At 43.9% G+C, this 27063-nt stretch overlaps 1 protein-coding gene across 2 annotated transcripts; it reads left to right on the plus strand.

The window, feature by feature from the left end:
* Positions 1 to 3143: 3143 nt before the first annotated feature.
* Positions 3144 to 27063, plus strand: TTF2 (transcription termination factor 2). Of its 2 annotated transcripts, XM_086623172.1 has the most exons (23): positions 3144 to 3171; positions 3262 to 3373; positions 3599 to 3685; positions 4432 to 4498; positions 4972 to 5946; positions 6833 to 6959; positions 8003 to 8194; positions 8427 to 8584; positions 9642 to 9723; positions 10035 to 10148; positions 11096 to 11246; positions 11934 to 12039; positions 13078 to 13268; positions 14852 to 15005; positions 18959 to 19050; positions 19800 to 19882; positions 20555 to 20694; positions 21458 to 21628; positions 22219 to 22277; positions 23356 to 23509; positions 25091 to 25173; positions 26175 to 26249; positions 26883 to 27063. In XM_086623172.1, exons 1-23 carry the CDS (start codon positions 3144 to 3146, stop codon positions 27025 to 27027), a joined length of 3546 nt encoding a protein of 1181 aa, XP_086479298.1. In that variant the 3' UTR covers positions 27028 to 27063. The 2 variants fall into 2 exon arrangements, with proteins under 2 accessions (XP_086479298.1, XP_086479236.1); XM_086623110.1 differs by having other exon boundaries at positions 3144 to 3373.

A 27063-nucleotide genomic window follows, 5' to 3' on the forward strand; every position in this document is an offset into this window, starting at 1 on the left:
GGACGTTTTCAGTGTTTTTTCAACACTCGAACACCAGCTGAATTCTGGTACTTACATCAGCATTTTACAGCAATATTTGTTTACTGTTTAGGGGTGCTATTGACTCTTTTGTGCCATGTCTTAAATCTGTCACACAGTGGATAGGAATGCAGAGTTTGGTTTCACCGACCATATCATTAGTCTGTTGAGTCTTGGGTCCATTATTGGCCAAAGCCGATACAGGAATGGAAAAGGAAATGTGCAGTGCTGAATTCATTATTGCACCGATCCTTTTCTGACCACCAGGATAATCAGTTCATGCTCGATAGCTGGAGCGCTCTGATAGGAGCTTGTGCATTGGATACTACATACTACAGCCTTACTGTCACAGGCTCCCAAATGATGGAGCATGGACTTCACTAAGGGACAAACCTGAGCTTTTTGAGAGCCAGTGCAGATTATGGTCCTACCTACCCTTGCTAGTGGATATTTCTGGCTGTTCAGCCACCAGAATCACAGAATGTTAGGGATTGGAAGGGACCTCAAAGGATCATCTAGTCCAGTCCCCCTGCCGGAGCAGGACCACCTAGATCAGATCGCACAAGAAGGCGTCCAGGCGGGTTTTGAACATCTCCAGAGAAGGAGACTCCACAACCTCTCTGGGCAGCCTGAATCTGCCCAGATCCTAGATCTGCCTAGATCTGAAACTGGACTGTGCATTGCTTCTGCATTATGACATACCAGCTTCTGTAGATGTAATGAGTGAGAGCAGACCTGGGCTGGAAACATCACAGAGATGCTATTTGAGGAACTCATCTATGTAGAGTTCTTAGTTTCTCTGAAAACTTCAGTTCACTTCCTCAGTATTGCTTTTACTAGAAGGGCACTCTGTGGCTGTGGTAAGCTTGACAGACTATAAATAAGGTATTATCACTTTAGTGATGTATTCGGGATTCATCTTTTCTAGAGAGAAAAGTTCTGTGAGTTTTTTTAGGGGTTTTTTAATCATGAGGGAATGTAGATTTAAGCTATAGTTACCTCAGTGCGTATATTTCTTCAAGTATTAATTCATTACTTTATAAAATAAGACCATTTGGCACTTTTGTTGCACTTTGCATGTTCTTAAGCACTGTACAGACATCACCTTGTTAGGCCTCTGTGAGAGGGCTGATCAGCCCTGCTTGCCAAAGAAGGTCAGCTTGGCAACAGTCAAGAAGCTGCTGGCAATGAAGCAAGCTTCAAAGGTGGAAAGGTTTGTTACGAAACAATGATGATGATGAAATGAGGATGAGGTAGATCGTACAGGCATGCCTGGCTTGAGGAACCTTTCTGTGCCTTCCTGGGCTGGCCCCTTCCTTACTTTGTGAGGGTTACAGCCCTGTCTTACTGCATATTTCAAAGAGAGGGAGACTTAAGTGAGTAGGATAATTTCTCAGGGGTGGGTGACAGTAGCAACTGGATTTAAGGACCAATGATTTGCATTTGTTTACTGTGTCTGCTCCCCCATGCCTCTGCCTTTGCCCAGAAGTGGTTTGTGTGAATTTTTGCTGCAGATTGTTTGGAAATCAGGGGCAGGATGTTTCCTTCTGGGCAGAAACTGGGGGTACACTTGTTAAATTATGGCTGTGTGCAACTTGCTCAGAGGCACAGAAGCAAACTGTTTTTGAGGCAGAGCCTCAGTTCAGTATTGTATTTAGACATCCTATTTGTCTGTGTTCCTAACTCAGAAATGTATTTTAGGACAAGCTTATGTCCATCTCTAGACAGAGCAGCTTGACTTTGTGAACGAGCCTGAATCCCATTACGTTACCACGTAAGATGTAACTACATGCTTAAAATTTAGTACATGGTTTGCTGATTAAGACCAGGCTGTTAAAGCAAGAATGCTTAAGCACCAGTAAGATGGCTCTCTGCATAATGCAAGTATGAAATGACTAATAGTAGTGAGGTACTCACTCCTGTATTTTTTACTTTTAGTGTGTTAGATAAATTGGCACCTGTGAACACTCATTAAAAAAAATAAATAAAAATCCCAGTATTGGCCAGGCAATACCTGCACTGAGGTCATTATTGCTGTCATTAACATTACAATCACAGTTGCACGTAGTACTCAGCACTCCTTGAGGTGTACACTCGCCTCAGGTGGATTGAAGTATTTTATCTGCATGCCTTTTATTTCAAATTCTTGCTTCAAAACAAGCTGAGCAAAGTTGTCAGGGAATGTGAAAAGGGCACACGTGAGTATGAATGCCTCGTGGTGAAGTCGGTGCTAGCCAAAACCGCTGTGTATTTAGGAGGAAAGATTCCAAGGCGCATGTGAAAGCACAAAACCCTCAGTATTGTGTAAAAAGCATGTTTTTCACACAGGTACTGAGCCAAATTCCGCCTTCCGGCAGGTCAGGGGATTGCATCAGTTTACACCTCGACTGAATTTGGCTGTCAGTGTTAATTTCACTAACCTGTTATTCAGTGTAAATGTTGTTAATATTTTTGTACACACATTCTGACCTTTCTACAATTGTTACTACCAGTCATTATCTCACTCGAATTGCCATTAACAAAAGCAGTAATTAAGAAATGCACACATTTTGTAAAAATTGTATTCCCCACCTTAAATACAAAAGAAGAAAATATTTCCAGCTGCTATGGGTCCGTGCTGTTTGTTTATACTGCTGTTATTTCAACTTAAATTTATTTTTTAAATATTCCACTTTCAAAAGTTTATTGAACTTAACGGGAGCCCGTGGCAGCAGCGGCCCCTGGCACGGGTTCCGCAGCAGAGGGTGGCGCCCGGCGCGGAACACGGGTCTCAGCACCGGGCTGGTTTTGGGTGCGCGGCTGCGCTGCCGTGGCCCCGGAGCAGCGCCGCGGCTTAATCCCAATCCCGTTCCGCCGCAACGGCGCCGGGAACCGCGGCAGCCCGCGCGCTGCCAAGGCCACGCCCCCGACCACACCCACCTGGGGACGGGCCAATGGCAACGCGCCTTCCCCTTCCCGCCCTTTCCCCCGGCGTTCGAAAACGGGGCGAGAAGGGGGCGGGAACAGTGAACGCGCAGCGGCGATTGGCGCCACCGCCCCGTTGCCCCGCTCCGATTGGGCGGTCCCACAGGCGCCCGGTGGGATTGGCTGATTCTCAGAGCGGGCGTGGCGGTTGGCGCCCGGCGATGGAGGCTGTGCCGTGCGCTGAGCACGGTGAGGGGCGGTGGGGAGGGGGCGTCCCGGCTGGGAGCGGGGGCGATCCCCTTCGCGGTGTGAGCAGTTCCTCTCTTCTCCGCCCTGCAGGGTCCCTCTGCTTCCTGAAGACGGGCGTCCGCGACGGCCCCAACAAGGGGAAGAGCTTCTACGTGTGCGGAGCGAGAGGCGCGGCGGCCTGCGGCTTCGTCCTCCCGGCGCCGTAGGTGTAGGGCGGGGGGCGGGAGGGCCTCCGGGCTGGCTTCTGGCTGAGCGGGGGGCACGCGGCTCTTCTGAGGGAAATCCAGTGCTGTTTCAGTAGTCATGAACTTGTCTTTCCTTAGTCACGTGATCTTGGAGGCGACTCCGAGTGTTTCATCCCAAGCAATTGTTTTTGCCGTTCCCTGGGCAGCTTGTCTTGTCTTGTCTTTATTCTTCCTCTTTTCAGTATTCCTGCTTCTCACTGCTTGATCCATGAGGGATGTATGGTGGAGCTGCAAGTCCTGGTTCAGCAGCAGGACAGAGATGAATACCAGTAAGTTCCCCAAAGTGGAAACAAAGGTTTGTTGTACGGGTTTGAACACCTGGGATCGTTTGATGGTGGCTGATTCACACTTTCCTTCTAGAATCGAAAAGGCCTATCCGACCTTGAGGCCTTCACTTAGCATGTTTCAAAACGTGGGCTGGTTTTATTAGCGATTGTGTTCAATGGCATAAACCTAAGTGGTAGATAATGTTTTTTTTTTTAACAGAATTGAACATGGCTCTGTGGCCGGGTTCATCCGAGAGTCATGGTGGTCGCACTGAGTTCACCAATTTTAATTCTGATAAAGTTCTCGCAGCAGTCCTGGTTGGCTGCTGGTTTAAAAAAAAAAAAAAAGATCAGATCCAAAGTTTTTCTGTTTCTGAGGTGCTTTAAAGATGAGGTGGCCTGTGCAGTATAACTAAAAGAATAGCTGTTTCCTTACACCTTGAAATCATAGGACACTTCTGAGACTCTGAACATGGACAATATTTTTGACTGAGCAGTTATTTTTGTTTTGTTCCTAAAATTAAAAATCAAACAGTCCAAAACCGTAGCAGTCTTTATCCAGAGAACGATGTTTTTTTTAAAAAGCTTCGTTGCCAATGTTCATGGCCTGTTGCTATGCAGGAGCCTGGATGTAAAGTGCAGATCTAGAGAACTTGTTTGATGTTTTTGGTGCAAAGTGCTTTTTAGAGAACTTTGTAGAGTTCCTTTACTGACTCCTGCAGTTCAAATTTTGTTTTATACTTTGGTAGGTTGTTTTACCGATGCGTTAAAAGTAAGTTGAATGGGAAGAAATGGTGTGGAAGTGTCCCGTGGCAGGTATGAATGTTTCATTTGTATTATAATACCAGCTTATTCCAGTCTGACATTTCATTCTGTATACTGTAATCACCTCTGAGACTACATGGTGGGAGAGCTTGTATTTTCTAGCTGAACAGCATATCAGCCTGCTGTCCTCCAGATGAGATTTCTCTTGTTCCCAAATTGTGTGAAGTAATTGCTGTTCTCCAATCTTAAAGGAAACTTGGGACTGATGTCTGGCTGTCCTCTTTTCTTGAGGATGATGCTGTCGGGCCTTGATCCCCAAAAATCATAGGATTGGCAAAGAAAGCAGAAACCCAGCACTTTCGTTTTGTTTTCCTTGTAAAATGTTTGTCTTGGTCCTGTTAAAATGATAGGAAAGATGGTGTTTGTAGAGAATGAAATCTTGCTTGAGGTGATGAGGTTGTGCGTACAGTTAGCAGGCTTTAATAATTTGTATGTTAAAACTTACTCACTTGTATATATTGCAGGATCCAAAAGCTACCAAAGTGTCAAAAACCTTAGAATCTCAGCCCAACACAGCACCTCTCTTGAATCCCAGTGGCCAAAGAAATCCATTCAAAGTGATAGACAAGAATCGTGAACCATCATCTTGGAAACAAATTAAGCAGGGCAACGGAGAGGAAAGTAACACTAAAGGAATAAAAGCAGAAAAAGAGAGCATGCTGGTGCCACATAAAGAAAAGAAATCAACCTCTGATCCCTCCATAGAGAAGGAACCTCTAGAAGGGCTGAAAACTAAAAAGAAGCAGTCCACAGGAAATAGGAGTGATCCAGAACTTAAGGAAGGCGCAGTGTCTGATTCTAAACTTGGTCTTTCCGAGACTTGGAAAAGGAAAGACACCTTTTGGGAAGAAGAGAAATACGATGGCAGTGGCAGGGAATCTAAGACGACTTATGAGTGTGTGGAGAAAGCGCCAGGCGGGAGATCAAAGCTCTTTCCACTAAGTCTTGGAAAGCAAAGTACAAGTACCAAGCTTCCAGAGGATAAGCAGCTTAGAGAGAAAAGCTCAAAAAACTGTGGGGATAAAGAAACCAGTGAGAAAGAATATGTTGGTGGGAAGAATGGAGAGACAAAACCGATGTCTAAAGAAGATGCAATTTCCCCAGCAGTACCACAATCAGCATTGCAACACACTGCCCTGAAGGGAGGAGCAGAGGCAGTGCTGCCCAAGACACAAATCAGGCCAGGGCTGGGACAACCTGCTGGTAAAGTCTCTGGCAGTGACACTGAGGAAGTAGGATTTGTTTATTCCTCATCAGGTAAAAGTAAACCTGAGAGATCAGCAGAGGATTTGCAGTCAAGAGAGATTCCTTCAGGAGAATCAGGGAAGAGTATGCAGGGGACATCTTTGCTAGGAGCTGCAGCATCGCATCACTTGGAAGGACCTCAGGACCCTAAAGCTCTTCACAACCATCTTGTAATCCAGCTGAAGCAGAAGAAGGTCATTTGTTGCACTACTTATTCCTTTTTTGGTTCTGTGTTCAGGGTGACTTCCCTTACTCGTGACAGGCAGCAGAATATGGTATCCCCTCGCAGCAGAAACTCAAAATATTTGGATGGTTTAGGAAGATGGGGCAAGGGAGGGAATTCAGCCTAGGCACAGGCTAGTTGTTTTAAGCCACATAGGAGACAATTACCCCTAAGGTAGTACAAACTTCTGCATTTGGGGGTGCTCAGTTTTGACCTGCCTGAGGTTGTGTCTGGCTTTTACCCAGAATGTAATTTACATAAGATGGAACAGTGCACAGCCAGCTTAACCTTTTTAAATAACATGGCTGTTTCTGGTGGTCTCTCTTCACCTTGTGGAGTAAGAGTGATCTAGCCATGAAAGCTCACACTGAGATGACATAAACTACCTGTCTGTTTGCTTTTTTTTAGTTACTCCAATAATTATGTTCCATAGTTTTTATTAGAACAACCCCTATTTGCCTAGTGCTCAGAACAGAACCTTGAAATAAACAGAACTCTTGTTCCAGCTACTATAGAAAGAAACGTGCAAGTAGCTTGAACTTTGGATGCTCTGAGGGATGTTAAGATTGTCCAAGTCACTTGGCTACCTGTTCATCCTGTTTTCATAAAAAGCAGGGGGTGGGGCCTGCATCCTTCCATCTCTTCTAAAGTACGCTAATGTTCAGTTTATTTTCTGCTAAAAGACTATTTAATCCTACTGAATGTCACTTAAATGCTTTTGGAGATGGTAGAACAGTATCAAACTGCAAATTACTATGGCATAAGATTAGTGGTTTTAAACTTCTGACTTGATTGTTCTCAGCTGGCAGAGAGCTTGGTAAGCACACTCAGGTTTTGGTTTCTTTTTTGTTTTGCAGAGTACGTTGGCTACAGTGAACATTCAGCTGCTGCCAGATAAAGGGGAACGGTTAATAAAGCAAGTGCAGGATTTGGAAGCTGCACTTAGTGCTCTTAACATTTCAACAGCAGATACTACTGAAAAAGGTAAGGCTAATTTTTTTCACCCCAGAACTTTGCAGAACAGTTAATATCATAGAATCATCTGGTTGGAAGAGACCCTCAAGATCGAGTCCAACTATTCACCCTGCACTGTCAGGGTCCCTAAACCATGTTCCTCAACACCAAATCCACATGGTTTTTAAACACCTCCAAGGATGGGGACTCCACCACCTCCCTGGGCAGCCTGTTCCAATACTTCACAACCCTCTCTGTAAAGAACTTTTTCCTGATATCTAACCTAAATTTCCCCTGGCGTACCTTGAGGCCATTCCCTCTCGTCCTGTCATTCATAACGTGCGAGAAGAGACCGGCCCCCATCTCCCTACAACTTCCTTTCAGGTAATTGTAGAGAGCGATAAGGTCCCCCCTGAGCCTCCTCTTCTCCAGACTAAACAGTCCCAGCTCCCTCAGCTGCTCCTCATAGGACAAGTGCTCTAAACCCTTCACATAATTTATCAATTATGTTGATGAAAAGATCCAGTTTGACAACTCTGGAAACTGAAGACGTCTAGCAAGGAAGCAGTACCTCACAGGCCACCACACAACAAGCAGTCCCAATGTCTTATACCATATCTGGTTTTAAGCAAGACAGACCTTTCCAGGAAGGAGAGAAAAGCTCACAAGTTCTTGGCCCATTTGTTCTTGGATGTTTTGATAGTTTTTGTGACCAAAGCAATGACGAGAAAGCTGTCCTTAACAGGAACAAATCCTCTGGGAAAGTGTGCAGAATTGACTTCGTGTTTGCACTAATCTGATCGCAGCTGCAAGGTTCACCACGTTGGTATAAACCACACACTGAGGCTTGAGCTGAATGGCATTGCCTGTCACGTGGGAGCAGGCTAAGAGCATGCATGGTAGTAGTTGCAGTGGCTCAGGTGTTACGGCAACCTGCTGTTATATCTGTGTGACCACTTAATAGTGTTTTGCAAGCAGACTTGGGCAAAACGAAGGCCCCTCTCTGGGCTGTAACGCAAGTCTCTGAGGTCCGTCGTGCAACCTTTTCAACCCGCGATTGCTTTCTTCTGAAGGGGAGGATAGCACAAGCAGCAGCTGCCGCGAGGAATCTTTGCCTAACCCGTTTGGCAGGCCAGGTGGTACAAAGTTGATAACGCCACTACCGCTCCAGGATCCTACAGCAGGGACTTCATCAGGCTCTCATAGTCACCCCTCTGCTGCTGCTACTTTGGGTTCCAGTGAATATTATGGCCACAGTTTTGGAAGTAAGTACAGAAAGACTTTCCTTTGTTAAAGAGAACACTGGTGAGGACTATTTCTGAAATAATCCTGCAACTTGTGGATATACGTGAGAGTACTAAACCTTTTTTGTTACTGTGAGCTGCATACTGCCCCCCAGGCATCTGTAGCCACTGAGATCAACCTCTGAGATGAAAGGTCTGCTTGGGAAGGTTAGCTTTGTGAGCACATCTCATGCATAATACTGTATCTTTCCAGTGAACTCTGGTGTGCAGAATCTATATGGAGGAAGAATGACAGAAGACCGAATCAGGGCTGTACACAGTGCCACAAATGAGGCTATTAATCATCTTCACAAATCTCTAGAATCCTGTCCAACAGAGCAGACAGTAGCTGAAGATCCCTCTGGATTGAAGGTGAGTTGGCAAGGATGGAAGACGTCGTGATGATGAACTTAGAAGTTTCTTGTTGCCTCCATCATGAAGTGTAACAAATATCTGAGTGATACCCTAGAGCATCCTGTCCTTTCACACTTTGAAGTACTTTGCGGTTTTCATCGTGCCGGAAGGAGACACTCTTAATTACTTTCCTTCCATGAGAGTTGTTTCAGATTGCCAATACTGACATTCTACTCTCTTGCGGTAGTGTCTTCAGAATATTTAGCACTTGAATGAAGTAGTAATGCCTCAGAGAAAGCAACCAACCCACAACCATTTGTTTGTACATCACTGGCAGAGCAGAAGCTCTGTAGTCTCTAGTGAGGAACAGGCTGAGAACCTTCTTGCTGCTCTTGTCTCCCAGTAAGCTATAAGAAAGAATTAGTCTTTTTAAAGTGCTGCAGCTGATTGAGTTCATGCAACCCAATGGACTCCAGAGTACTCCATTCTGATCTGCCAAAGAGCAGCTCTATCAGGTGGTGCAGAACCCATAGCTGAGTTTATGTGCAAGGTATTGAAAGGCACATGTCTCTACAATACGGGGCATCGATGTATATACGTTGTGTCACTTGTCAGACCCTCTTGAGACCTTTTCGGTGCTGAGGAAGGCCATTTAAAGTCTTATGATGATAGTATCTAGTACCTCTTCCTGTCTTTTAAGAGCCTGTAGGAGTCTTGGACTTGGTGAGAAAAGGAGAGGTGTTCTCAATCCCTCTCCTTGACAGTGATGCTGAGGTAGGCTTGGGTGGAATTTCCACCTGAACAAGCTGCCTTTGCATGCCCTCAGAGCTCTGTGAGGTGCTGGGTTGGTTTGAGCATAAAGCAGTAGCGAGACTGATCTATGGTACTGCTGACCTCCTGTCTGCAGGAGTTGCTTATCTCGGGTGTCCCCGTCCATGTGGGAAAACAACAGGTCAGCAGACTCCTTTTAGTAAGATTGTAGTAGGACAGTTCAACCGGATGGTTTGGTACAGGAAGCAGAAGTATCTGAACTTTGCAAGGTGTTTCCTTCAAATCCTCTGTCTCACCCTCTCAGGTTCCACTGCTGCTACACCAAAAACAAGCGCTCGCATGGCTACTCTGGAGAGAGAGTCAGAGGCCGTGTGGAGGAATTTTGGGTAAGTAGCGGAATGGGAAGGTGGATTTTAGGGGATGGGTTTATGGCAGCAAAAACTTAGCACATAACTTACTCTCAGGCCAATAACTAGTTATTTTGTAGGCATGTCAAGGGGCTTGTTTTTCTGTGCCCTTTGACCAATTACAGCTATTAAACCATTACTAAATCATACTCTGAAATGGTCAGACTTGTTTTTTTTATTTCCAGGATTCCCCAGGGCAATTTCTTTGCAGTATTCACCTCAGTGTAGCTCTGAGCTAGGGTGGGGCTTGTTTCCGCAGGTCCTCACAACTTCTGTGTGTCTCTTTCCAGCGGATGACATGGGCTTGGGGAAGACTCTAACGATGATCGCTCTCATTCTGGCCCAGAAGCAGCTGAAGACGGAGAAAAGAAAGGAGAAGTTAGAAATATGGCTATCCAAAAACGGTACAGAATTGTTTCTATCATACAGCACATACATTATGATGCAGTGCCATTTCAAATGTTCAAAGCATTATAGGTGAACGGCTCATAAACCAACAGACTATGTGTGCTCACTTCCCTTCTGTCGGAAAATTCCATTGGGCTTAATGTTTACTGCACTCCCTTGCAAGGCCTTCCTCTTGATCAGTCTCCTTTGTTCTTCCATTGGATGTGTAGGATTTCCCAACTCATTACTTTATATTGTTTTGGGATTTATTTTTTTTTTAATTGATTACTTTCCTGAACCAGGTAAAGCCAACGTATGCTGTGTTGAAAAAAGTTTCATAGTTTTTTCAACATATGCAAACATGCACGGTTTTTGTAGCATAAGGACTTAAATTAGTTACTACTCACCTCCTAATGACTGATTTTATTTTTTTTTCTTTTCCTCCACCTCCCCATAAGATTAATCTTGTCCACAAACGTTAGAGTTTTTGAAGAGTATTGATTCTGTGTCCACAACCTGTTATTGTCTCCATCCTTATGGAACTAGTTGGACTTCGTTTTCCTGTTTTGCCAAGTTTACTGGCTGTGAGTTTGTTTTTCCTGTGTGGTTCAAAATGGTAACGTTTCAGTCTTCTAGAACAGGAAAGAAGAATTTATTTGGTACTGTATTCTCAGGAGAGATCAGGGTTAGCTCCTGGATTCTAACCTCTCAGCTTATGCAAAGGAAGTGCACAGATACATAGCATAACTCTGAACAGGCAAGCAATGCATTAGTGTTTAAGTACAATTTTTTCCACCCAGAACTAGCAGTCCCCAAGAATGCAATGTAGAGTTGTCCGCTTCACAAACTGTGCTCACAGGAAAAGTGAACCAATCTTCTTAATTGTCGTGACTTTCTAAAACTCCTGTCTTTGTTGTAGTCTAATGTGAAGACATTGAAACCTGTCTGCAACATTTCCTTGTAGAGTCAACTGTTATCCCTTCCCATGGCACTTTAATCATTTGTCCTGCATCCTTGATCCATCACTGGAAGAAAGAGATTGACAGACACGTGGGCTGTGGCAAACTGAGGGTCTATTTGTACCATGGGCCAAACCGAGATAAACATGCAGAGGTGTAAGTGCTAAACCTAAACAATAAATATGACCAAGAAAAGTAAAATATTACTTAGCAAGAGATTGTGTATATGAGAGTTGAAATTCAGTGGCTGTAGAATGATGGAAGAATCTGAAGTATGGAAATGTGGAGGATCCAGGTGATCAGGCTGATGTCTGCTGTCAAGGTGTATATCGGAAAACCTTTATGGCCTGTACCCATGCTGAGTGGGTTTTGTGCAGGTTATTGCTGTTCCTGGTAACAAAAATAGGTGTATATTCTCCGAAACATCTCTTGCTTGGCAGAGACTGTCAGTGGCAGTTTCCTCCATGCTTGTGCTCTGTGGTTGTACTTTTTTTTTTTTTTCAGCTGTATGTATAGCTCAGAAAAATTTCTACACCATTTTAGGCTGTGCTGAGCAGGATTTCTAGATGCCAGGTTCTAAGTAGGGTTCATCTCACATGATGTGCATTCTGTACTGCTGACTTTTACTGTCTTCTTGAGCTTGTGGTGTCTACTTCTAGTATCCATAAAATGACGACAGGAATGCCTGTTTAACTGCTATGAAGCTTAGTTTTCTGTAAAACTCTGCATTTCAGTTCTTGTAGAACTGTATTGTTCTTAAACCTTCAGCATGCATTTTGTCTGTTTTGCAGAAGGAGTTCCTCATGTGTTGTTGCTCCTAATTACTACTTTCCCTTTATGCAGGCTCTCTGAATATGATGTTGTTGTCACAACCTACAGTCTCCTCTCCAAGGAAGTTCCCACAAGCAAAGAGGAGGGGGAAGTACCTGCTCAGGACCACGATGTCGGGGTGAGAAGCCATATTGTTGTTAGAGGATGGCCTTAACATTTTGTTCTGTTTCAAGCCATTATTGTTTCAAGTAGCATCTTATGTATGCTACAGTGAGCAGCAGGTTGAATATTTTTTTTTTTGCCATAAGTTCCCTGTTGAGTCTGCACAACAAAAATAAAGTCATGAGAGTAAGTGCTGTGAAGTGCAGAAAGACAGTGGGGAAAAATATTCACAATAAAACTGTTCTGTAGTAATATAGAAAATGCTACATTGAGTACAGTGGAAATGTCTTAAAAAGTAATTTTAAGAGCACAGTGATGAATCTCATACTCCTCCTTTAGAGGTGAGACCGTGAAGGAACACTAGAATCTCTTGCTTGATGTTCTTTGCTGCTTGAAACACTAATGTGGCTTTAAACTACCAGAAACCTGTAATGCTCAGGCTCTGGGTCAGTCTGCACTAAGACTGAGGCAGCTTACAAGCTGCACTCTTGAAGAAATAGCAGTGGTTTTGCTCGGCTATTAAAATAATAAATTGACTGCTGAATGCTAACGGAACTTGCCTACACAGTATAGATGAAGTCTCTTGCTGGTGGATATTGTTATCTCCTACCTCTGTGTCCAGATTTAGATGTAGCTCCTAGAGCAAAAATGCCTTTGAATTTCCTGAAACTCGAGGATGGCATCTATAAAACTGTAGAGAGATGAGAATAATTATATGTGGTCCTTGACCCAGCTTAGCAAAATTTTACTGATATGAAATGCCTCTTGGAAAAAAAGAGGTGATAAAAATGTTAAAAGCAAGAAAATGAGCAAAAGATTACAAACTGTTACTAAGAACAGGCAAACGTGATATTCTTTGGCTTATAAACTTTCATGGAAGCTTTGAAGAGATGATTATTTGGAGAGCATCTCTTACATGACAGTAAGAGCTCAGATTACTGCCAACTGACATCAGGAAAAGGCTGCTTGCTGGAAAAATGTGTTTGCTTGTAGCTCTTTAGAGAGCCTAGCAAGGTTATTGCTCTGTGTTACAAATAGTCTGCTTTTCTTTCAGAGTGGGTCATCTCCCTGTTCCCCTCTGCTCAGGGTAGCTTGGGCGCGAGTGATATTGGATGAAGCTCACAATATTAAAAACCCAAAGGTTCAAACCTCAATAGCTGTGTGCAAGCTGAGAGCCACCGCTAGATGGGCTGTCACCGGGACGCCGATACAGAACAACTTACTGGACATGTACTCTCTCCTGAGGTGAGCTGGCTGCACTTGAGGCACATGGGCAGGGCTCTGATTCCAGTAATTCTTCATTGACAAAGTGCTGAAGTTTTTCCTAAGTTTGGCAGGTTCCTAAGATATGTGAGGTAGTGAGACTAGTTGTATTAACGCTTCAGACACCGGATTGTACAGGCTGTGGCTGAAGCATTGCATGAGGCTGACCGTGTGTCTACTGTTGCATGAAGCTATTGTGCTTTCATAGAGGACAAAGGAGAAGTTACTTCAGATCTCCTATGTCTACAAGATAACATCCCCAAAACCAATTTTAATGAACAGAAGTTTGGTGCCATAATCCTTGTGCCTGCCAGGGCAGCCTGGGACAACCTTTATTAAAGAGTTGTGCTACAAGGACGTTGAAGGAAAGGGTGAAAACTTTGGCTTCTCTGAACAAATGATAAACAGGTTAAACTCTCTGCTCCTCATTGCTATGAAGAAAAAGTTTATGAAGGGTGCTGGAGAACCAGAGACAACTTGCATTTGAAATTAATTGTGGATAATTTAAATTAATTTTCAGTTAAGAGGTACAGGAATTTGAAATAACAAATTGTCATTTAGGCCGCTCCGGCAACTAAACTCCACACAGCCGCTCGCTCACCCTCCCCCACCCCCCAGGGATGAGGAAGGGAATTAAAGGAGAAACGGGAAAGAGACCTGTGGGTTGAGATAAGAACAATTTAATACTACTAATATATGAATATATGCATATATGTACAATGATAAATATATACAAACGAGTGATGTACGGTGTAATTGCTCACCACCCTTTGACCAAGGCCCGTCTCGTCCCGAACTAACGATCCCGAAAACAGGTAAGTTCCGACACCGCCATCCTGGATGAGTGAGAGGCCTGAAAATAGAGTGAGACGGAGAGAGCACTCTGAGAGTGAGAGTCTCGGAAGAGCCAAGGCCCTTCTTTCCGGCTGTCCCTCACTTTTATACTGGGCATGACGCTGCATGACATGGAATACTAATTGGCCAGTTGGGCCCTCAGTCCTAAGTCTAAGTACAAATCATAAGGAGAGTTGTGGACCCTCTGTCCCTGCCATGCTCCCCCCTATCCTGTTGTGTTCCTGCACACTGGCAAGAACATGGCAGCTGAAAAGTCCTTGAGGCCTCAGTGCCAACTACAAACATCAGTGCGCTGTCAGCGTTCTCGGAGCAAGTCTCAGACTAAAACCAAAACACAGAGCTCTTCTGGCTGTTAAAAACAAGAGCTAACTGTCCCAGCTGAAACCAGAACACAAATGAATATGCTTTTTGGTGAGTGCCTGTGCTTCTTGATGCCCTTCATTTGCTAGTGATGCTTGAGACATAACAAGCAAAGAGGAAGTGATGGGTATAGAACCAGAAAGACACTTTCACACTGCTACTGATGGTAAGACTTTTGAGCCAACCAGTTATTGGTGTCATTACAATGGAAGTCTTTTACTGCTCCTAGCAGTTGTGGCTGACCTGGAAATGGTTTGGTTTGGATAGCAAGGAATTTGGTTCTGGTCATTCAGGAGTAACTGAAGAACTCTTCTTCCCTTGGTATGACATCACGTTTCCTCCTGTTGTAGATTTCTGCGTTGCTCTCCTTTTGACGAGTACAAAGTGTGGAAGTACCAAGTAGATAACAACACAAAAAAGGGAGGAGAGAGGCTGAGCCTCTTCACCAAGAGCCTCTTATTGCGGAGAACTAAGGACCAGCTGGATTCAACTGGCAAGCCCTTGGTAAGAACTTCACCCTCTGCAACTAGACAATCATTGCATTGCTTTCATTACAGCAGTCAGTCAGTTCTTTGTATAGATAATTTTGTTAATGAGTGAGTTTTCCTGTCTACTGCAGCCTCTTGAGCAAGAGGAGTTCAATGTCTGTGGGCTGCTTTGCTTGCTTATCCAGAAAACAGAAACATAAAGAAGAATTAAACCTTTTGCTTATAAATCACGTGCAGAGGAGAATATGTTAAGTAATTGCAAGTAGATGCCCACTTAGTGGAAAGTTAGTCTGGGTCTCTGAGCTAGCCTAGATGTCTGAGAATCAAAGCTGCTGCGTGTCAGCTGGATCTGGTGCATGCTGGGGCATTGGCTTTCTGCATTACTCTTTACAAGTAGTCCGTTAAACTGAGTATTAGATCACTGGTGTGGCTGTAAGCCATTAAAAGGTGGTGTTTTGGTGTACTGTCTGATTCTGAATGGGGAACTGAGAAGCTCCTTTTATAACACAATAAATGAAATCCTCCATGGTAGCTGTGTGGAAGTCACACAGAATCACAGAATGTTAGGCATTGGAAGGGACCTCAAAGGATCATCTAGTCCAATCCCCCTGCTGGAGCAGGACCACCTAGATCAGATCACACAAGAACACGTCCAGGTGGGTTTTGAACATCTCCAGAGAAGGAGACTCCACAACCTCTCTGGGCAGCCTGTTCCGGTGTTCTGTTACCCTTACTGGGAAGAAGTTCTTCCTCATGTTTAAGTGGAACCTCCTATGTTCCAGCTTATATCCATTTCCCCTTGTCCTATCATTGGATGCCACTGAGAAGAGCCTGGCTCCATCCTCATGACAGTCACCCTTTCCATATTTATAAACATTAATGAGGTCCCCCCTCAGTCTCCTCTTTTCCAAGCTAAAGAGACCCAGCTCCCTCAGCCTTTCCTCATAAGGGAGATGCTCCACTCCCTTCATCATCTTTGTGGCCCTGCGCTGGACTCTCTCAAGCAGTTCCTTGTCCTTCTTGAACTGAGGGGCCCAGAACTGGACACAATATTCCAGATGCGGCCTTACCAGGGCAGAGTAGAGGGGGAGGAGAACCTCTCTCGACCTACTAACTACACCCCTTCTAATACAGCCCAGGATGCCATTGGCCTTCTTGGCCACAAGGGCACATTGCTGGCTCATGATCATCCTGCTGTTCACCAGGACCCCCAGGTCCCTTTCCTCTGTGCTGCTCCCCAACAGTTCAGTCCCCAACTTGTACTGGTACATGGGGTTGTTCTTACCCAAATGCAAGACTCTACACTTGCCCTCATTGTATTTCATTAAATTTCTCCCCGCCCAACTCTCCAGCTTGTCCAGGTCTCTCTGAATGGCTGCACAGCCTTCAGGTGTGTCTGCCACTCCTCCCAGTTTAGTGTCATCAGCAAACTTGCTGACCATGCACTCTATTCCCTCATCCAAGTCATTGATGAATATGTTGAACAATACTGGTCCCAGTACCGACCCTTGAGGGACTCCACTGGACACAGGCCTCCAGCTGGACTCTGTCCCATTGACCACTACTCTCTGGCTTCTATCCTTCAGCCAGTTCACAATCCACCTCACTATCTGATCATCCAGACCACACTTCCTCAGTTTAGCTGTGAGGATGCCGTGGGAGACTGTGTCAAGTGCTTTACTGAAGTCCGGTAAAGATAGACCACGTCCACTGCTCTACCAGTGAAGATAGACCACATCCACTGCTCTACCATCATCCACCCACTGGGTGATGTCCTCATAAAAGGCTATCAGGTTTGTCAAGCACGACTTCCCCTTACTGAAGCCATGTTGACTGCCCCTAATGACCCTCTTATCCTTGATATGCCTAGAGATAGCACCAAGGATAAGTTGTTCCATTATCTTTCCTGGGATGGAGGTGAGGCTGACCGGTCTATAGTTACCGGGGTCTTCCTTCTTGCCCTTTTTGAAGACCAGAGAGACATTTGCTTTCCTCCAGTCCTCAGGCACCTCTCCCGTTCCCCACGATTTAGCAAAGATGATGGCAAGTGGCCTGGCAATGACATCCGCCAGCTCCCTCAGCGCCCACGGGTGCATCCCATCAGGACCTGTGGACTTACGGATGGCCAGGTTGCTTAACTGGTCCCTAACCAAGTCCTCATCAACCAGGGTAGACTCCTCCTCTATCCTGACTTCCTCAGGAGCCTCAGGGTTCTGGGGCTCATCAGGGTAGCCTCTAGCAGTATAGAGTGAGGCAAAGAAGGCATTCAGTAACTCTGCCTTCTTCTTATCCTCTGTCACCAGGGCACCCTCCTCATTCACCAGTGGGCCTACATTGCCTCTAGTGTTAGTTTTATCTGCAATGTATTTGAAGAAGCCCTTTCTGTTGTCCTTGACCTTTCTTCCAAGGTTTAATTCCAAGGAGGTCTTAGCTTTCCTACTTGCCTCCCTACATCTTCTGACAGCAGACCTATAGTGGCCTGCCCCTCCTTCCATGATCTGTACACTCTCTTTTTCCCCTTGAGTTTGCCCAACAGTTCCCCATTTAGCCATGCAGGTCTCTTGGTGCCCTTTCTTGACTTCTACCTATTGGGATGCACCAGTCTTGAGCTCGGAAGAAGAGGTCCTTGAAAGCTAACCGACTATCCTGGGCCCCTTTACCTTCCAGCACTCTGTCCCATGGGATTTCTCCTAGCAATTGTTTGAAAAGATCAAAGTTGGCCCTACTGAAGTCCAGGATTCTAGTTCTGCTAGGTATTCTCTTCCTGCCATATGAGATCCTGAACTCCACCATTTCAAAGTCACTACAACCAAGGCTACCCTCAACCTTCAGTGCTTCAACCAGACCCTCCTTATTAGTGAGAATAAGATCCAGCAGCGCTCCTCTCCTAGTAGGCTCATCCACTGTTTGCATCAGGAAGTTATCATCAATGCACTGAAGGAACCTCCTGGACTGTGGACGGCTGGCTGAGTAGGCCTTCCAGCAGATATCAGGATAGTTGAAGTCCCCCATGACAACCAGGGCCTGCATTTGCGAGACTGCTGTCAGCTGCCTGTAGAAGGCCTCATCAGCCTCCTCATCCTGATCCGGTGGTCTGTAATAGACACCAATAACAGTATCACACATGCCAGATTGTCCTTTAATTCGCACCCACAAGCTCTCAACTTGCTCATGATCCACCCCTGGACAGAACTCAATGCAGCCTAGTTGCTCCCTCACGTAAAGAGCAACTCCACCACCTCGCCTTGCTGGCCTGTCTTTCCTGAGGAGGACGTAGCCATCCATGACCACATTCCAGTCATGCGAACTGTCCCACCAAGTCTCAGTAATTGCTACCAGATCATAGCCCCCTGATCGAACACAGATGTCTCACTCCTCCTGTTTGTTCCCCATGCTGCGTGCATTGGTGTACAGGCATTTCAGAGCCAGCTGAGCACGCCAATTCCACCCTAGGGAGGTGGGAGGCCTTATTCCCTGGGCCTAGTTTGCTGAGCCTAGTTATATCCCCCTCCCCCTTCAAACCTAGTTTAAAGCCCTCTCGATGAGCCCCAACAGCTCATGAGCAAGCATCCTTTTCCCCTTTTGAGACAGCTGAAATCCATCAGTTGCCATCAGACCTGGTTCTGTGAAAGCCTCCCCATGATCAAAGAAACCAAATTTCTGTCGGTGGCACCAGCCTCTGAGCCATCTGTTAATCAGGTGTGTAACAATAGTCAGTACTTAGTTGCTCATGCCTTTTGCTGTCAGATGATTTGGAACAAAGATTATCATGTTGAGGGTTAAGCAGGCTACTTGAAGTTCTGTGAGTGTTGTGTCATAATTGCATTAATATGAATAACTTTAATGAAGAAACAGGCAGCTATCTTCTGAGACTTAGAGTACTGTGTTAAATATTGGAACACTGGTATTTGTGATGCTGGATAAGAATTTTGCACTGTATACATCTGATTCTGTGTATTTTTGCTTCAGGTATCTCTGCCCCAGCGTAGCACACAGTTGCACCAGTTAAAACTTTCAGCAGAGGAGCAGTCGGTGTACAATGTGCTCTTTGCAAGATCCAGGTATGTGTGAAGAGAGAGGGTATTTTGTGGTTTTGTTTCTTACTGGTGTGAAAAATCAGAGGAAACTCCACTTAAGATGAGAAGAGCTTTTGGACAAATTCCTGTTAATTTTTTCCTTTCTGTCTACCTGTCAAGCATGTTTGAAAACATGTAGCTTGTTCTGGCAATAGCTGAAACATTCTGTTCATGCCTTGCATGACCTTTGTATTCTAGCCTTACATTTAATCTCATTGATTTCAAGACTCCAAAGGCTTGGAACTGTGACAGTAGTTCTTAAATGATATGCCAGCACCTGTAAAGAGGAGAATTTCTCTTCAGCCTGTGATATTTATACAATCTGAAATTACGCTGGCCTCTAGATGGCTGTAATACAAGCCAGCAATCACTTTGTGTTCTCTCGGGATCTCTTTCAATGGTGTTGCTGTAAAAAGTCTTCCTTCTTATTAAATATACGTTTAAAGGTGTCGTTTTGTATTGTTATGAAGAATGTTATACGCTGGGCTTGGCTCCTATTATACTCAATGTATTCCAATAAGCAGATTTGCTTCCTCTTGTGTTTTCCAAAATAGATCTTGGTTTCGATCATATTCAAGTTAAACAAAACTGGGTGTTTTTTGTGATCGTTTTGTGACTAAATGATTAACGGAGCCTTCCTTACCTTAATGTGTCATCAGCTTGCTTGTTAAGCTCAGGTCTCTCTTGCCTTTTTTTCCTGCTGCAGATCCCACAGTCTTTGTCGTCTTTTCCAGGTCAACACTACAATCCTACCTGAAGAGACAAGAGCAGAAGAATGAAGGCAGAGAGTATGCTGGTGCTAACCCGTTTGAGAAAGGTTTGAGCATGCCCTCCCCTGAAAACTTCTGCAGGAGTGACCCTAAGTGTACAGTTAAGGAGGAGGAACAGACCTGGCCACATGGGGTCAGGACTTAGAAATTCTTTGGAAAACGCTTTGCTGCTTCCATGCTATTAAGAAGAATGGTACCATAGCGGGTTTGTGTTTGAAGCGTTCAAGTCATACCTGTGAAGCCTCCTCCTGCTTAACTCTGAGGGAACTCTTGTTTAAGTATTGAGATCTGAACCTGCCAGTCTGTCTGTTTGTTGTGGGTAATAAAGGAAGGCATGGTTCAAGGGATGTGAAAATAATTACCAGAGATTGTTAACAGGCAGCATTGGTAGTGACTGAAGATGGACTGAGTCAGAACTCCAAAAGTCTGCTCTCACTTTTGTGGCTTTGGGCAAATCTCTTAACTTCCCTGGGCCTAAAATTCCCTTCTGAAACAAGGGTCTGATTGCTTAGAGAAGAGATGTCAGCATTAGTATAATGTATGTGGTACTCTGATTTGTGTTGTCGTCTTTTTTTTTTTTTTTTTTTTTTAATTTTAAGTGAGGTTTGGTGAGTTCCTGTTTGCCTATTTGCTCTTGTTTCCTATTGATGAAACTCTTGCTGGAGGCGGCTGGGCAGTGCTTGGAAATGCCTTGATGTTTTGTCTTCCTTCCTTGGCAGTTGCACAGGAGTTTGGGCTCAGTCAAAAGGAATTTCTAGCAGGCTCCCAAAGTGCCTCCCAGGTCTCGAGTACTGTCCATGTCTTGTCCATGCTGTTGAGGCTCCGTCAGTGCTGCTGCCATCTCTCCTTACTGAAAGTGGTAATTGCATTGTATTGTAGTGGTTTGGGTTTTCTTTTTAAGTGTTTGTGTAATGGTAACACCCTTGCATCTCCTAGCTAGGGGTATATGAACTGAGCCATTTCTAGGACTGTGTTTTACAGCCCGAGAGGTTTCAGATGGGCATACATCCTAATGAACAGTTCCCCAGCATGACCTATGTGGGCAGCTGTGTCTCTGGAAATAATTTTATTCAGATAAAAAAAAAAAAGAATTTTAATGGCAGAGAAGACATCTTGATCTTAACCTAGTTGTGAAAAGTGTGCAAGTACACAAGTGTAGCCTATTTCAAAGGTTTGTGTGTTGGAGAGCTCTATAAGTGCATTGACTGAAGTTACCTTGCATGAAGTAGGCAGAGCAAAGAACTTCTGAAAGATTAGTCATATAAAGCAGCTGTGGAATAAGTCCAGATACTAAGGGAACAGGCAGGGATTTATCTTCCCACATCTTTAATCCTACAATTGTTAGATGCTAGAGGAGGGGGAATCTGAGGAGACTGGACCATAGAAAATGGCTGAGCTTGCATGCTTTCCCTACACTGCCCCTTCTTGGGGCAGAATAAGAGGCTAAAGGGGCTTTTGATTTGACCCAGTCATGTTTCTTAATCGTCCTGTCTTCGTATTGCATAGCATAGCTTCCTTCAAACTCACTGTCCTCAGCAGACATTGTGCAGATTGTGGATCAGCACTGAATTTGGTCTCAGGCTTGACTGTGATCCCTTATTACATTGCCTTTTTTCCTGCAGGCTCTGGACGAAGTTAACTTGAACAATGAAGGCTTTTCCCTCTCCATTGAGGAACAACTTAGTGCTTTGACCCTGTCTGAGCTCCAGACTCCTGATTCCAAGTCAACAGTCTACCTCAATGGCACAGCTTTTAAAACAGATATCTTTGAAATCACCAGGGAGAGCACCAAGGTATCCTATTTGTGGTTTTCTGACCTTCCTTAAGAAGCTTGGATTTCAGCACTTTGCCTTTTAAATTGTTAATGAATTGTCACATGTTGTTAATTGCAGAGTGGGCTAAGTTGGCAATTTAGATGAAATCAGGTTAGTATGTTGACAGTCTGCTGAACCCCTTCTGGGAAGGCTCCAACTTATCAGATGTTGATGGGTATTTCTAATAAAGCTGTGAGAATCTAACTGTGCTGATAAACTGTCAGTGAAGATCTTGAGCACTGAAGTTTAGAAAAGCACACGTGAGACTGTGCTGCTTGTGAAGAGCTAGAAAAAATGGGATGGCAGCAAGAGGAGAGGTGGCAATAACTTGGCTTCTCACAGGAAGTCTGGAATCTGTTAAGTTTGTGTGATTTGAATTCTTAACCCTGTTTTCCATGGTGGGAGTGTTCTTGCTAATGACTATTAAAATATCTTGGAAGTCTGAGCACAGAAGAAATTCCAGTTAAGAGTTATTGTGATCACTTCCTATTTTAGTGAAGAACAGCCAAGCATGAGCTGGGTTATGACAGCAAGCAGGCTAATTTTATTTTTTTTTTTTCCCCCTGCAGATAGCTCACCTCTTGGCTGAACTGAAAACTATTCAGAGTCACTCACAGTCTCAGAAGAGGTTAGTAAACATGTCCTTTTCGTCAGTCATAGTGATTGAGACAAGCATGTCTCTGGACAGCAGCAGAAATAGATTAAAACAATTGAATACAAACTTTGATATGGTAAAACAGTGGCAGTACTGCAGTAGCCAAAAGCTGATTGTGAGAAAAAAATCTAAGACAAAAGAGGGTAGTTTAAGAAGTAGGTGAGTGTAAACATAGGGGAATGTGTGTGGAATCTTGGGATTAAGGCCCAGGAGGACTTGTCTTCCCAATTCTGTTTTTGGAGAATTGGGTTGTACTGAGAAATATTTTTCCTCAGCTCTGCAACTCACCCCCCAAAAAAGTGGGGGAATAAAGTAGTAGTTAAAACTGAACTTGTTTTGAGATAAAGGAAATCATTGATGAGAGGACTTAAGTATTGCTGAAGTCCTGCAGCTCTCACTCTGCGAGTTCTGTCTTTGCTCTGCACTAGACTGCAGTGTTTGTTAAAGGGTTTTCTGCTTGTTTTTGTTAGACAGTGTAGAATACACTTACAGGTGTGTGGCTGCAGTGTAGTTACACCTGTGTTATGTTGGGGTGGGTTGGAAGGGGAAGTCCTGTTCTTGGGCAACTCCAGAGTTGCACCATATGTAGAAAGCTTTTTTCCAAAATCTCTTCCAAAAAGCATTCCCACTGTAAGAATGGGAACACCAACATTACTTTTGTTCCCTACCAAAAAGCAATCAAACAAATAATTGTCTCCCAAACTGTTTAATCCAGAAAGTATGGGGAGTGAGAGGCCCAGGGAAATCCAAGGTCGAGTTGCTATTGATTCATTCTCCAGAAAAAGCTCATAATTGTGATTGGTAGGTGGCAATATAAAATCCAAAAATAGAGGTGAAAGTTATAATTTGTCTGAAGTTTATTTAGCATTAGCCTTCCATAGCAGATTCTCCGACTACCCCTACAGATTAATCTGAGTTGGGAAGGGACTCGGCTCCAGTTCGCAGTGGGGAAGTATCATGAATCATTGTCCCCTCTTGGGTGAGGCCCTGCAATAACCGAACTGCTACAGTGCACACAGGACTTGTTCTAAACTCCCTTTTCTGTCTCCAGTGTCGTTGTGTCTCAGTGGACGAGTATGTTGAAAGTTGTGGCTGTGCACCTCCAGCGACTAGGGCTGAAGTACGCAACAGTGGATGGCTCTGTCAATCCTAAACAGAGAATGGATGTGGTAGAAGAGTTCAACAGCAATCCCAAAGGGCCTCAGGTACACAGTCAGGGCAGGGAAACGGTTACTAGCCCTACTATGAGCAGCTGTGGCAGCTGACTTCGTGATTGCATTTACTGGCACCGCTTTCATTTGGACCCTTAGATACCAAGATGTGCAGGTAAAGAAGTAGCTGTAAAAACAAATGCATCTCTCATAATGGGCAGGAGCAACTGCTAAAAAGCTCCTTTTGATGTTAACCTTCTGTACTGACATCGTCTGACTCCAAAACTAGTTCAAAGGTTGTCCAAATCTTCAGTGTGTTCAAAGATGCTTTTGCCTCAGAGTATTGTGGAAGATACAGGGCCAGTTAGCTCTACACAGAGCAAGCTGGTTGCGTCCAGCTCACGTCGCTGTGTTGGAAGATTTCTCTTTCTTTACATCACCTGCTTGCCAAGGAACCTGTAAGATTTTCTAATTGTTTTCCAGCACACCAAGCACTTTGTGCCAGACTAATCCTTTTCAAAAGAGGGAATGACAGCTGATGTGTGAATGAGGCTAAAATGAACAAAAGCTTATCTCATCCTGGCATAAGGATAGGAAGATTGGGCTTGGGGTGAGAGAAGTCAGTGTTGCACATTTCCAAAATAAGGTGACCTCTCTGTGACTTCTTTCATTTTTGAGGTGTCTTTTTTTTCTTTCTTTTTTTTTGTGCTTTTTTAAAAAATACTGATTCACTACAGTGTTTTGGCTCTTCTAGTTTCTAGTCTGAAATTTTGACTAAGGCAGGGAAGCTTGCCAGGTAACTAAAGAAGTCTGAATCCAAATTCATTATTCATACAGGTACACGTTCATTTTAACACTAACATTCCTGTGATTGAGGCAGGACAGGCTGTGGAAAAGTGGAAAATGTGGTGCATTAGCTTGTTTTCTTTGCTGGATTTCTTGAACAAGCTGCTACCTACAAAGTAGATATTTCTCCTCCAGCTTTGAACTTAAACAAAGGAAGATTTCTGCCAGCTATATGAATAGCTGACCCCTTAAACAAGATCAGGGTTTTAAGGTATTATACCCTGAAATTGAGTAGTAAATATATATAGCAAGTGTCTGTCTTTAATTTTCTTTTCCTGCTGTACAGGAAATTTTCTCTAAATTGACCATCTGCTATATCCTCTTTCCTCCTCAGCTACTCATCTTTTTTAAATACTAAGTTATGTGGAAACAAAGTGAAAGGAGTAGCAGGTCATTTCAGTCCAGTTGCCTGTGTTTAAGTAATCATTATTGTTAATTCAGAGTTGGTGTCGATTGCCCCATTGTTGGCAAGAGGCTGCCATCAGAGAGGCTGGTCATTTGAGTGGGACAAAGAGAGAGCCTGAACTTTTCAGTCCTTTCTCTAGTCTGTAAAAACTAGGGATAATACATATGAATGGTAGGCTGGCCTCTCTGAGCCATAACTTCCATGTCCAGGCTTCTATGCCTTATCAAGCAGCATCTGGCAAGTTTCCAAATACATAATAAATACACGCATGTAGTATAAATATGATAAAGAGATCAGTTGGTTCAAATTAATATGTGCAGTATACAAAGCGTTCGTTTTCTGGAAACAGGCTCTTTAATTTAACTCTCTTTTGGCCTTTGAAGGTAATGTTGGTCTCGTTGCTGGCTGGAGGTGTTGGCCTGAACTTGACTGGAGGAAACCACCTCTTTCTCCTTGACATGCACTGGTAAAGAGAAATAAAAGTTCCATCTCAGAGGATGCATGCAGGGCATACTGTTTTCTTTCTCACTACGTGTATTGTACTTCTGATACAACTAGGTTAAGAGGGAAGTGTTTAGCTGAGAGTAAGGGCTAATGATTAGTTGTAGAAAAGTGTTTTTACTACAGCCTTCTTCCAAGACACTGATTTGTCAGTCCAGTGCTTGTTGCCATGAAATACAGTTCTGTAGGGGTAAAAAAATAGATGAAGATAACAGAAATCAAAAGGAGCAAGCTTAATTTCTTGTAGTAATAAAAATATTACAGTAATGCCTACAGGGAATTTGTCTTGAAACAAGTTGATTGCGTTGAGCAGTCAGTATCTAAGGCATAGCTAGTGTACCTTGAGGTTTTACAGGGCTATGAAAATAGTGCGTATGAGCTCATCACATTAATGTTGTCTCTCAAGGTCAGAATCACAATTTTTCTAACTAAATGTTGCTTGTGGAAACTTATGAAGCAGACTAATGTGTTTCAGTACAAAACTAGCTGCTGAGTAGCAGCATTAAGGAGATTTTCTACAGCATGGAAGTTATGCCAACACGTGTTCCCTGTAACCATGTGTCGAATGGAACCATTTCTTATGTAAATATTCTTCAGTGAAGGCCTCTTTCAATGGAGTTCGCCTTCCTGCTTCACTCACCAGCTGCTCAGCTTTCTGTGAGTCCTAGCTGTTGGCCAGAAGCACAGGGCTACAAGGACAGTGGTGTAACTCACACAGCTGACTGTGTGGAGTTGTAGCATAGTTGTACCAAGGGCAAAGGGAAATCCAGTCAGTTGAATGTTGGCGATCGAGCTAGTAAACCTAAGGTAACCTGGAAGCAGTTTGATTTCTACAGAGGAAGAAAGCAGGATGCTCTGGAGGCAGACAAATGAGGCAAGCACAAGAAGCTTTGATATTTCAGTTATTCCTGAGGATAAGCCCTTAAGTGTTTTGGGTTTTGTGTTTTTGTTTTTTTTTTTTTTAAGGAATCCTGCTCTCGAGGACCAGGCATGTGACCGGATTTACCGAGTGGGCCAGCAGAAGGATGTTGTGATACACAGGTCAGGATTTTCCTTAGCAGTAAATGAGCTGATAGCCAGCAGTAGTTTACTGTTTCTCAACCTGTGTTTTAGTGGGAATGTCCTGTTCGTTCCCGAGAACAATACAGGCACTAAGATATTTCTCTTATTGAGTGGAGATTTTTCAGCATACTCCCTAAGCCTGGACCTTCCTAATATCACATATAGAGCACCTCAAATATGTGGCAAAGTTGGGTTTTAGAAAAAGCATCTGTAATTGTAAATACTAGAAAGCTAGCCTAGTTACTGTAAATCCACAGCAAATTCAAAGAAACTGGAATCCAAAATGCTACTTTGTGTACGATGCTTTTAGTATAATAGGTGCCATCAGTTATCAAACAATCATTACACGATTTTGTCACAGAATTACTACTGCTTCAGATGACCAAAGTTGAGGCCTAAAGTGCATCAGACTTTTATTTGAAATGTTATAATATCTAGATGTGAGAACAACTGTTTTCTGTGCACAGGTATCTTCTGTCAGTTGCATAATAGGCTGTTAATTTTTAAGTGAGACAAATCTTTGGAAATTCACTGGGGAAGTGCTTATATAATGCTGACACTTTTTTCCTAGCAGTTGAGATGATGTGGCTTGGGTTTTTTTTTTTTTTTTAGGTTTGTCTGTGAAGGAACAGTAGAAGAAAAGATCGTACAGCTCCAGAGGAGGAAGAAAGTTCTTGCTCAGCAGGTGCTGTCAGGCAAAGGGGAGGCCTTCACTAAGCTCACTCTGGCGGACCTCAAAGTTCTCTTTGGCATCTAATTATTCTTTACAATACGCAATGGAAAGTGACTTTAT

The sequence above is a fragment of the Tauraco erythrolophus genome, chromosome 1, assembly GCF_009769465.1.
Source record: "Tauraco erythrolophus isolate bTauEry1 chromosome 1, bTauEry1.pri, whole genome shotgun sequence".
In the NCBI taxonomy this organism is placed as follows: domain Eukaryota; kingdom Metazoa; phylum Chordata; class Aves; order Musophagiformes; family Musophagidae; genus Tauraco; species Tauraco erythrolophus.